General features: G+C 33.4%; 1 protein-coding gene and 1 long non-coding RNA gene across 2 annotated transcripts; one reads left to right on the forward strand and one right to left on the reverse strand.

Annotated features, from left to right (window-relative positions):
- Window positions 1-5,973: 5,973 nt before the first annotated feature.
- Window positions 5,974-11,137, reverse strand: LOC145951821 (uncharacterized). Its single transcript, XR_014429755.1, has 3 exons — window positions 8,352-11,137; window positions 6,234-8,267; window positions 5,974-6,147 (listed from the first exon to the last, which is right to left on the reverse strand). It is a non-coding gene; the product is annotated as an uncharacterized LOC145951821 (long non-coding RNA).
- A 139-nt stretch (window positions 11,138-11,276) lies between these two features.
- Window positions 11,277-12,791, forward strand: LOC109816846 (Pathogenesis-related thaumatin superfamily protein). The gene is made up of 3 exons (XM_020381992.3): window positions 11,277-11,419; window positions 11,645-12,308; window positions 12,419-12,791. Exons 1-3 carry the CDS (start codon window positions 11,359-11,361, stop codon window positions 12,552-12,554), a joined length of 861 nt encoding a protein of 286 aa, XP_020237581.1. The 5' UTR covers window positions 11,277-11,358; the 3' UTR covers window positions 12,555-12,791.
- Window positions 12,792-13,022: the final 231 nt, after the last annotated feature.

Raw genomic sequence — 13,022 nt, forward strand, 5'->3', positions numbered from 1 at the left:
ATAAAACAAAATTGACGTAATATATACATTTTAAAATATACTAAAATATGAACACTTTGATTACCTTCAAGTTGTTGTTCAAATTTAACAAAATTTGACATATATGATCTAAGAGATATGAACTTTAAATCTAACGGTTAGATTTTCAAAATTCACATTTAATATAAAGTTATTAAGTCGTGTAACACTTAGTGAAAGTTACACCAGTGTCGTTTGAACCCTCCTCATATATATATATATATATATATATATATATATATATATATATATATATATATATATATATATTTAGATTTATTGGACATGACTTATATTTAGAATGACATATAAATATTGGAGCAAAGTAGATTATGATTGAGTTATTTATTTAATGGATTACAAATTAATTGAGTTGAAGGTGTTGGGTTCATATTTCTAATTAATAATAATGTAGTAATACAATTTATTTGAGTGTTTATTCTTTTCTTTTAAAATCTGATTGTTATCTCTAATAATTTGTATCAAAATTGATGGTGGATCCATATATGAGATTTCTTGTATCAAAAGTATTCTTGGTGAGTTTATATATGGAGAGTCTTTCTAATAATATAAGGATTAAAAGGTATGTTCTAGTATCGTGTATAAAGCGAGAATGCATTTTTTCATAGGAGGTAATCTTTTATTTGAGGAAAAGATTATTGAGATATATCAAAATTTTTCATTGTTACAACAAGAGAAAAGACATGAATTTATAAACACATGAATGTCTGTATTAGTTAGAGGTATTCTAGGTAATATCTAAAAAATTATATTGTATTTTTAGTTTCCCTATTTTTGAAAATACAAAATTTTGGTCATATGTTATTAATTTAATATTCATTTATTGTTAAATTTTGACATTATTTAATAATCTATTATTACTTAAATGATGTTCACGAGACATACATGGATAAGAATTAAAAAATAACAAAAAAGAAATTCATTTATATATATTTTAATAAGTGATCTCAGTATTTATTTTATTAATAAATCTTATTTACATAATTTTTTTATACTACTAAGTATGAATAAATGTTAAAATTTAATGATTAATAAATGTAAAAAATATATATAATTTAAAAAAGAAGAAAAAACGCGGGTGTGAGAGAGAATGTTGTAAAACATTTTTTTTAAATGCAGTTACTTACCTATTAGAAAACAAGTGCAGAGAAGAGCCAATATCCAGAAACACAGAGGGTCCCCCATTTTCTGATTCCCACCGCTAAAAGTTGTAATACTCCCTAAATAATCAGTTGTTATTGCTATGGCCAGATGCTCTGATACATGTTATATGTCTGCTTTGAATACAACACTATATTTGGTGCTTAACTGTGCGATAATAGCACTACAATTACGCTTATAGTCATTGTTGAAATCGGCATTACTTATATCTTATTAAGATGTGCATATAGTTGACAAGTAGTGTTTTACACAATCTTCAGCTGATACTAACATGAAATTTGACAATAAAGACATCTTAGTGCTGAATGCTAATCATAGATAAATTGTTTCCACTAACTCAAATACAATGAAACAAAGAATGGATGAAATCAGAAGAAAATATAGATAAGTTAAACAATTTATTCCTAATATTTCCCATTCTGCTAAGTCCTATCATAAGCAATAAGGTCTTTCAGTACTTAGGTGTTACTCAATTCTAATAGATTACAAGAAATAAAAAAAAAAACTAATTAAATAGAGGCAGAATATAATAAATAAATAAATAATACAAGAAATCTCATGACTCACACGTATATTGCACTTAGTTCGACTTTTGAGTTCATATTATTGGTTTCCTTGAACCAAGTATAAACCACATATTGCAGCAATCATGTCATTGAGTTTTCTTTTACCTTTTCTGTAGTTGTTTAGTACATAATCTGGGAGATGATAATTTGAGTATCTATCAGTGCAGACTGGAAAAGCATTAACTTCATATATGAATATATATGGAGCAGTTAATGCAGGTGCACTTCAGAATTCATGACAAAATCCTGGTAAAAGCTTGGTTTAGTCTCAAGTTTATTGCATGTCACGTGCATAAGCAATTTCCTAAATGGCATAGACTTGGTTTAATTGTGTTGTGTCAAATTTCTCAAAAGTACAACTACAAAATGCTGAAGAGAGCTTATATGCTTTGTGTTTCCTGCAGAATCCACTATTGCTGCATTGGTTGGAAATCTAATTATATTTTACCGAAAAATGATTGTTTAAAAAACTTTAAAATTACTGTATATCTATAAAATAATATTTTTAATAAACACTTCATTTATTTGATAAAACTATTAATAAAATACCTAACAGTAATATGTCTTTAGCATTGAGGGTAGATTCTGACATCAAGTAAATTTACAATTAATGATTTACCAGCTACAGTAGTATCTGTTGTTCTAATTCTAAAGTCATTAATCTAATAAAGATTCCAACTTATGAAAATGCTTTTTAAAGAAAAAAAAGAGTAATTAATAAAACATTTTTCTTCGCCAACAGATGAGTCGTGTGATCTTCATTCAATGGTTCTAATTCACTAATTGAATAAATGCATAAAAAAATTTGATGGTTTAACATTCATACGGATTGAATGTAGCGATCCAATTCATATCAATAATATGTGAATTTGTTGTCATTAGATAGTGTCATCGTCATTTAGTAAAAGTTGACTTAGTTTCTCATGAAGAATTAATCCAATATGCATATAACAGAATTTATTGAATGGATTTCATTTAATTAAACTGATGAATGAGCATGAGAATAACAACTTAAACTTAGGAATAGAGTGCAGCTGCTGATGGCAAAGTTAGGGTCATTACACAATGTTGCCATCAGATAGATTAGCTTAAACTTCTGTGGCTTCCACATTAATGCTTGCATAAAGTGTAGTTCAAGCACCGCAAAGTTATAGCAAACAATATCAAAAAGAAGAAAATAAAGTGATCCACTAACCTATCTGATGAGAAAATCCCTCATCATATAATAAGGTTATCCATGCAAAATCTTAAAGGGAACAAACATCATGATTTTATTTCTTAGCTCCATATATATAGAAAGCAAAACTATAATATAAAATTTAAATAATATAATTTTCTTAATTAAAAAAAAAAAGAAATAAATCCTTAGAAGATATTAAAATAAAGTAATAAAAATATGTAAATCTAAATAATATCCTAAAGATTATAAATTCTTAAATTTGAATTTTCACTCACTCAAATTATTTGAAATTTGAATTATTTTCCCAACGAATCCTCCCTTGATTAACATTTCTAAATAACTAGATGATCAAAACATTTATTTTAAAACTTATCCTTCCAAGTAGCAAAGATTTTTCTCATTCTTTTAACCCCTTCAATATCAAATGCCTCCCATTGTATACTTTGCATCCCTATTTTGAACCAATATACCTATAGCCTTGTGATGTCATCTCTTTTAATGAAATTATATTTTATACAACAAAAAATACATATCTCACATTTTCAAAAGTTTGGATGACATTGTTGTCAAATTTCATTCTCATAGTCTCAATGTCTTTAACTCCCCCTTTTTCACCATTTCCTAACTTGAATTAAGAAAACTCACCATTAATTTTTAAAGTGTGAAACATCGTTTGGTCTCTACAAATGTGTTTTGAAGCAACATAATCTATTACCCATTTTGATTTAGCAACTTCTATAGTAGTTGTCAAATATACATCTTCATCAGCATGAAAGTTTTGGGTTACATTGGTTTGGGAGTTGTCATCATCTCTCCTCATAATTCTCAATTTTTTCAGGTCATCTCTCATTTCTTTATACATGGATTGCATGTGATCTTTCTTCTCACAATAGTAGCTATTATAATATGCCTAAAAGTCTCACATCACTTTAGAATCGAGGTTAAGGGTAGTTTATAAACACTCTCCCCCTTAAACCACCAAGATGTCTTTTAAAGATCAAAACTATGATAGTCCAATAAGTATCAAAGCGGATAATACCTCGGACACGATAGCGAACTTATGGTTGGAACATTAGCGCTAGAAACAGAGTCTAAGCCACTCTTATCCTTTAGCCTCAACTAGAGAACTTGTTCCGGTAATGCCTAAAAGTTCTTTATCGGTTAGGAATTTAAGCTAAAGGTGGTTTATAAACACCTTTCCCCTTTAACCCACCAAGATGCATTTTCAAGGACAAAATCATAATGACCCAACGAACGTTAAAGCGAATACGGTGACCTTAATGATATTAGCAAACACCTTCCCTCTTTAATCCACTGAAACGTCTTTTAAAGGACAAAACCATCACGATCCAATGAACATCAAAACGAACAAAATTTTGGATGTGGTGACTCTAACGATACTAGCAGACTAACGGTCAGATTAGTAACATTGCATATTCCTCATGTCTCATTCCAAACGTGATTGAAAACTTGATCATCCTTTAGGCCCATCTTATCTCCACGAATTACTTCTCCCTTACTGAAAATGTTGTACGGCTGGTGCATGACCTTCCGTATCAATATTCTCATTTTTCATCTTCTCCCTTTTTCTCTTAAAGCGGCTATCACCTCATTTTGCTTCAACAATGTTTTATCTACAAGCAACATATGAACTAAAAACTTATAAGACTTTAGTAGTGAAACCAACAACAAGATTGCCTGCTCTTCATAAAAAAATATTCATTTACATTTAACAATGGGCATACTAGCGGGTTAAAATGATTAATGTGATCATGATGATTTTCTTCCATCTCTATTTTGAGTTGATACATCTCCATTTTCAAACATAAATGGTCAACGACTTAGACGCATAAATACTCTCGAGCTTTTCCCACAAGACTTTTGGAATTGTCTCCTCTAACATCTTGCACTTATCTCGGGAGTAAGAACTAACCAAATCATGCTCATGACCTTCTTTAGACCTAACTCCATTCACTTTTGTTGATAATATTTGACTTTTCATCTACTAAAGTTTGATCAAGACCTTGATACACTAAAATATCTTGAATGGTACACTACCAAATCATAAAATTTGTCTTACCATTAAATAATATTATGTCAAACTTTTGTGTGTTCTCTATCACAATTTTGATGCAGATGATGAAAAAAAAAACTCCTCACACAAGAAAATTACTCACATAGAATCTTAAATGGAACACGTATTATGATTTTATTTCTTAACTTTATATATATAGAGAACAAAACTATAATGCAAAATTTGAAAAATATAATTTATTAATTAAAAAAAATAAATTCCTAAAAGATATTAAAATAAATTAATAAAAATTTATAAATCTAAATAATATTCTAAAGATTATAAATTCTTAAAATAAGTCTTTCAATTTCTCCTCACTCAATTTATTAAAATTTTAAATTATTTTTCTAATACTGTGATCACACTCAAACAAGGGAGAGAGATGGATATGGACAATAAACTTTATAAAAATAATCACCTCAAATCAACCTTTTCCCTTTCCTTTTTGGTTCGTACTCAAGATAAAGAACACTAATAAAGTAAGCAATTCAACTTCTCATTCACTAGTACACAAAGGGTCTTTTATGTCGGGTATTTTGAGCCTTTTACGTCGGAAAAGGTTCCAACGTTAATACGGGAGACGTAAATTAACGTCGCCTCTGAAAGACGACGTAAATTTACGTCGGGGATTCTCTAAGACCGACGTAAAAAGGGGCAAAAAACATGCCACAATTTTACGTCGGACATGCCGTTGACCAACGTAAATTTACGTCGGGCCTTGTAAGGGCCGACGTAAATTTACGTCGGTCAACGCCATGTCCGACGTAAATTGTGGGAGTTTTTTTTTTGAAACGTTTATAAATTTTTGATATACCCAACACCTGCATATAAATATAGTCCAGAATACCAAATCTAAACCAGGCAGTCCAGAATAGAAATTTAAAATTGAATGACAAAAAGAAAATAATATATAAATCTTAAAAAACATAAATTATGACAATGTAAATCCTATTATCCTAAAAAAGCTATAAAACATATGTTTGTCAATGCTATCTAACTAACTAAACTAACTAACTATCAAACTATAAACATAATATCTAACTAACTAAACTTAGAAAAAAAGTTGTCCATTGTTCTCTTATCTTGAGCAACTCATCTTCGGGCAATGGAGATGGATCTTGAAAGACCTGAAACATTAATTTAAGTGTCATTAATATGCAATGTTAATTATCCTAAAGGTAAATATAGTTAAATAAATTTTGATATGAATTACCTGCGCCCAAGAATCAATAATACCCGCAGAAACTATGGCTCTCATCCAATACATGATGTAATAGCCACATTCAAACGAGTCTTGTTGCTTATTACACTAAAATGAGAAACAAATAACTATTATTTCCAAAGTCAATAAATTTAAATATTATTGACTGTATGAATTAATTTGCTAACCTTAGGGTATATGAAATGCAATGACTTTGATGATCTGGCTCTTCCACTTAAAATATTAGCTCCAGACACGATTCTAATTAATTGAAATAAAAACAAATGTTAGCCAATATATATAATTACAGTTTTAAAACATAATGAAAAAATTTAGTTACCCTTGTAATTGACATTTAATTTCGTAGCTTGGTTTTCGATGTAGTGAACAAAACCACACCACGGTGTATTCCTTAGGAATGATTACCATTAACTGCCAATGGGACCTACATTGTATGACAAACAAATTAGTTATAAAATTACCATGATTAAAAAACTAACCCATCAATGTATGGAGCCATGTATATATCTCTTCTTGAGTCACTCATTCATGTTTGCATATATTGTTGGATCTGGACCTGAGTGTTTCCTGATTTTTGGATTGATTGAGGCTCAATAAATCCATATACTTCTGCTTGTGCTTGCTCCACACTCAATTTGTCCATGTACCTAACACAAATAATTATTATAAGTTAAATGTAATTATTGTAAATTTAGACTCATAAAAGAAAATATGACTTACATGGCCCACAGCTGTATGATAGATATATTTAACATGGAGTTTCCCCCAACAATCTCTAATGCATCAGGCAGAGATATGTATAGTGGAACATCAGAGCTATCAACTCCAAAAACTCTAATGTCCCACTGCAATTGAATTGGCTTCTTCTTTAATCGTGGTAATATGATTAGAAGCTTAGATATGGGATCACCCTCAGCTTCTGCGATATTAGCATCATCAACATGAGGTTCTCTCATGACCTTCTTACCACGATTGATAAAATCCTAAAGAAATAATCAAAATTAGTTAAACAATAATAGAATTATAAGAATATAAAAGAGCAATAATATAATTACCTTTGCCCGTGCTGAAAGCGGCATGACCAAACGTTTTGGCCAAGCTAAGAATGTGCCGGTTGCCTGCCCCACTAGTTGAACCTCTATGTTGGGCAAAGGCATTGGAGCAGCAGCATCTTGAACTTGGTCAACCACAACCCGTGTCCAGTCTGGCTGTAGAGGGACACCATGGATGGTTGAGCCACCCTCAAATACTCGGCCAATAGCCACTAACCGTGGGGGGTCATCCTCAACATATAACTCACACTGGTTTGGTACATCAGTGTGAGTCTGATCCGGTGAGGGATTTGGAGCAGCACAACTCCCTTTAGTGCTGACTCGAACACCATCATGAGCAACTGCAGTCTGTTGCTGAGAACGAGTCAAAAGTTCAAACTTATGCTCAAACTCTTTTTGAATATTCTTCAATCTCTCTTCAAACTGACTCTCCAATCTCTGCTCCATTCTCTACATAACCTCTTGACTGCAAGAGTCAACAGTGCTCCTCGATGATCGGGCACCAAAGAAATCTCGGTGGCTCCAAGAACCACCAACACCACGCACACGGCCTCCGTGCTCTAGCCTTCCTATGGCCGTTGTGAGGATATCATTCCGACCATCGGAAACAAATGAGCCCTGGGTGCTCTGCTCAACTAAACCCTCCTACAACATATTAACAATAAGTATACCCTAAACTACACTTATGAATTAAATGAGTTGAAATGAAGAGTCTTAGTTTGTATATTTTTACTTACTATTTTATCCGCAACGACCCTTGCAGACTCAGAAGTCATTTGCCCATCTGATTTTGTCCGGGCTGCTATCCACATCTCATGGCGGGGAGGTGACTCCACACGGTCAGCAGACTCAACCCCTGCTGGCTCTGCCCTAGCCTTCTTCATTTCCTTTTTTTTCTTTCATATCCCCCTCTTGACAATAGATAGGGTGCATCATTCTTGGCCTGTCGTTCTTGGGCAGTTATTCTTTTAGCCTGCAATAATACAAAAAAGAAAATGAGATTAATTAAAATATACCTTAAGTATTTGTGTCAATGTAAGAGTTATCAATAACTAACCTGCCACGAAGGGTCCAATCGAGTGGCACGAAATTGCATCCACTCCTCATCAGTGATCTGGTACTTTAGACAGGGAGTCTCATTTTGTCGCTCTCCAAATACATACTCCCGTGTTAAGAAAGTCTTGAAGTCTCTCCACCTGGTGGCCAGGGCAGATAACATCTTCCTCCTCATGACCTCAGTGTTGGAAATGTCAAAATTTTGCTATTAAAATAACAACAATTAATAAATAATATATTTAAATTATATAATATTCAAGAGATGTGAAAGTATATACTTGAATATCCTGCCACATGAGGTTCTTGTCAACCTCCTGAACGTCATCCCATGATGGAATGATAATAGAAACATGTCGTCGAGCTAGGACTCCCAAATAGCTCTTAAACTTGGTAGCATTTGGGCCTGATGCCTTGCCAGAACGAGGATCCACCTCAACCGGTGTCCTCTCCTTAGCAATGCGCCCAGCTGTCAACCCAGACAATCGGGTGACAGATCTACCTTCCCTCCTTCCACCGCCAGACCCAGAATCCTCCATAATCCTGAAAAAATTAAAGTCTCATTACTAAAACAATGAATTAACTGAATAGACAAATAATGCATCTGGAATGGCCCGTACTGAAACCAGAACGGCCCGTTCCAGATCAACAATTTACAACACAAAAGATTTTAGCAGAACGGCCTGTACTGCTTGCAGAACGGCCCGTTCTGCACCCGTTCCAGATGAACAAACAGAAGGAAGTAAACCAAAAATTTGCGTAGACAAGAAACTAACCTCAAACGTGTAATGTGCAGACACTTAGAGAGTTATAAACGTTCAATGTACACACAAACTCACTGGGAGACTTAGAGAATGAGAGAAAATGGATTATTAGTTTCTGTAAACAGGGAGCGCGGGAATGAAAAATGAAACTTGCATGAATATAGGGCCATATTCACGTCGGGTATGTGGGGTGCAACGTAAATTTACGTCGGACCAGGGGGAGTCCGACGTAAATTTACGTCGGATAGTGAGAGAGCCGACGTTAATGAGCTAATTTACGTCGGACCCCCCTTTGTCCGACGTAAATTAGTTCCCGTTATTTACCATTCTGCCACCCGCGTTTTTATAACGTCAGTAGTTCCTTGTTCCGACGTGATTTAGGTGACGTAAAAGCGTCTTTTTGCACTAGTGATTAGTCCATAAAAAAGCTGAAAATTAATCCTACATAACATCCCCAGTTGTGAAAATGAATATGGTAGTCTCAATAGGCATAGCACTTGTGCAACCAACATTAATGCCAACAAACATGTAATCAAAATGTATGAGTTCTGCCACACCTAACAATAATACATAATCAAAACAAAACTCACATAATTTAGGAATAAATATTAGAAGCACAGCTAAACCATGCATCATAGACAGAACCACCATGCCAGAAGGGCTCAGGTATTTTGCACTTAACTGAGCTAGAATCCACCCCTCTCCTCTCCATTTCTAAGTAGTTCCCTGCAATGATAGTCTCAACCTTCTCTAAAGCCGTTGTTGTCGACTTGTTTCAACTTTCAAGTGCTATGCGAAAGATCTAGGAGATTAATTCCACATTTGACTAATGATATTATTATAATAGTGTATATAAATTAAAAAAAATATTTCTTAATTATAATCAGCTTGTAATAAAATTGAGTTAAATCGAAAATCCACCATGTACTTACAAATAAAAGCACGTCTTTGTGATAAACAAAATCATTTCTAACTTTATCTTTGTAGTAATCCACCGCCGACAGCAGTGACTAATTTCCTCGCTACGTTGGAGGCACCTCAAAGGGTGGGATAGCTGGCCCCAAGATTTAACGCGGCTACATACACAAGGCAGGATTCGAACCCCTGACCTTGCTTAAGCGTGGATCAACCCCTACCGCTGAACCACACGCTTAGGGTTATATTTGTCATTTGTTTAATATATTGGCATGCATTTTTATCATTTTTAATTGTATAGTCTTACTAATTTGTGATTATTTTTAATTAATAATGACAAAATTAATTTAAAATTATACATTTTTATTGTTTAATATTTTATATAAAATAATTAAATAATTGACTAATATTTTAATTTCATACAAAATTAAGTATAAATTAAAAAAGACTTAAATATGTTTTTAGTCTTTCAAATATAGTATAAATTTATTTTTATTCTCTTAAATTTGAAATTGGTCTTTTAACTCATGTAATTGTTTTTAAAAAAAATATTGTTCTCTAATATAATAATTGACAATGAGAAATTAAGATAGTTATACAATATTAATTAAATTTAACTATCAAAAACATTAATAAATGAATTTTTTGATTCAATAACAAGTAAATTTTATTTAATAGATTCACTTACGGCATTTGAGTAAAAAAACAAAAATAAATTGTTTTATTCAAGTTATAAAAATTAAAAATTAATTTTAAATTTGAGAGTTAATTAAAAAATAAATTAAATCCATTTAAGTGCTTAAAAATGTATTTAAGTCATAAAAAGCACAAAGTTTAGATATTTCAAGAGTTGTTTAAAATTTAATCATTGAAGAAAAAAAAAAACTAACGAGTTACTTATGAATTACTTTAACAAGATGTAAATTCAATAATTTGCAATAAAATACATATTTAAGATACTTGACTTAAAGTTTTAAAGTTGTTCTTAGAATAATTCCCAGTGCTTAGACATATGAAGAAGTGAAAGTTATTGCCACGTGTCACATGATAAAGCGTGGGCTTTAGGCCCTGATGTAAGTTGTGGAAAGTGTGGGAAGCATAGAACCTAGATAAACTTGCCGCCATGTAATAATTCAGCAACAAACTTGCAGCTATGTACTTGGAAAAGAATAATAATCATCCCAACATGCATGCATACCTTTTGTTGCTTCGATTCACATCCCTTCTTTCCGCACGTATTCCTTTTTCACCCTTCTTTTATATTCACACCTCCCATCACTTCCTTCCTCGTATCTTAATTATTCCCTTCCCCACCCAACACACACAAACATCATGGAATTGCATCTTCATATCACCTTACCAATCACTTTGCTCTTAGCCATAATTTTATCAGGTAATAATATATATCCATGATCATTGATCATTTTTTATATATACAAATTAATTCGTAAAAGCATTTTCTTCACTATACATGAACATGAATTAATATATATATATATATATATATAATCTTTTACATTAGTAGTACGAATTAAGCTATAGGAAAACGTTACATGAATGTTTTACTTTTACACGTGTATTATAATTAAACAAGGTTAAATTTTGTTGGTTGGGACAGGACAAAGAACATGCGAGTGTGCGAGAGTTTTCACCATAGTAAACTACTGCAAGGAGACTCTATGGCCAGCAGTGACCCCCGGAGAATACTTCAACGGCGGCGGTTTCGTCCTGAAACCGGGCCAATCGGAGGTGTTCACCGCCCCGGTGAGCTGGAGCGGGCGCATATGGGCCCGAACCGGTTGCAAGTTCGACCAAAGCGGAAGCGGGCAGTGCCAAACCGGTTCGTGCGGCAGCACTCTGAAGTGCTCGGCCTCGGGCAAAACCCCCGCATCGCTGGCCGAGTTCACGCTCGCCCAAGTCGACTTCTACGACGTTAGCCTCGTTGACGGCTTCAACGTTCCCATCTCCGTTAAGCCCCTTAACGGAAAGGGCAACTGCTCCACCGCCGGCTGCGACTCCGACCTCCGCTCCACTTGCCCCAAGGAACTCGCCGTCAAGGCTAACGGCAAGACCATTGGGTGCCGCAGCGCCTGTGACGTCTTCAACGCCGATGAGTATTGCTGCAGAGGCGTCTACGGTAACCCCGTCACGTGCAAGCCCACCTTTTATTCCAAGAAGTTTAAGGACGCCTGCCCTACTTCTTATAGCTATGCTTACGATGATCCTACCAGTATTTTCACTTGCTCAGGGACCGATTATGTCATAGCCTTCTGCTCTTCCAGGTTCACATCTTCATTACATGCATTATGTTTATGCCCATTAATTAATTAATATATATATATATATGTTTTATTATTAACGAATAATAATGTCTTGTGTTTTTCGAGTTCAGGAAACGACAGGTGTGCTCTTACCATAATAACAAGCTTCATTGCAGTGGATCACAAGGGTTCAAATCGTTGATTGGGAGGTGGGGGATCCTCATGATAACGCTGTTTTCGCTGCTTACTTTGTGGGTTGGATTCTAGGTGCTCGTGATGATAAATGATTCCACTATAACAGTACTTCATTTTATTTTATGACTTTGTGTATATATATAAATGGAAGTATGAAACCAGTTTTTTTTTTCTCTGAGGATGTTACTGTTGCGGAGGGTCTATACTCTATACCCTTGAAAGTGTTGTTTATACGGGAAGGTGTTGTTTTAACAATTGATTTGATTCATATTCGTTTCCTTTAATTTAAGGAAAATGTTGATGTGCACCTGAGGTTATTCTTATCGTTCCACACATCATTATGCTAGCAACAATATTATACATTTGTTTAGTAAAGCATGGGAAGAAAAATTGGCATGGTTCATTCCGTTGAAGAAAAAGGAAAAGGATATTTTGCACCCAAAAGAATGAGCTTCTAAAATAATCTGTTTTTTTTTTTCCTTTTTTACTATATAGGCCCAAATAAACAAATAAGGCATGTGTCGCAACCCGAAAATTTTC

Source organism: Cajanus cajan, chromosome 9 (assembly GCF_000230855.2).
Source record: "Cajanus cajan strain Asha chromosome 9, NIPB_CcT2T_4, whole genome shotgun sequence".
In the NCBI taxonomy this organism is placed as follows: Eukaryota; Viridiplantae; Streptophyta; class Magnoliopsida; order Fabales; family Fabaceae; genus Cajanus; species Cajanus cajan.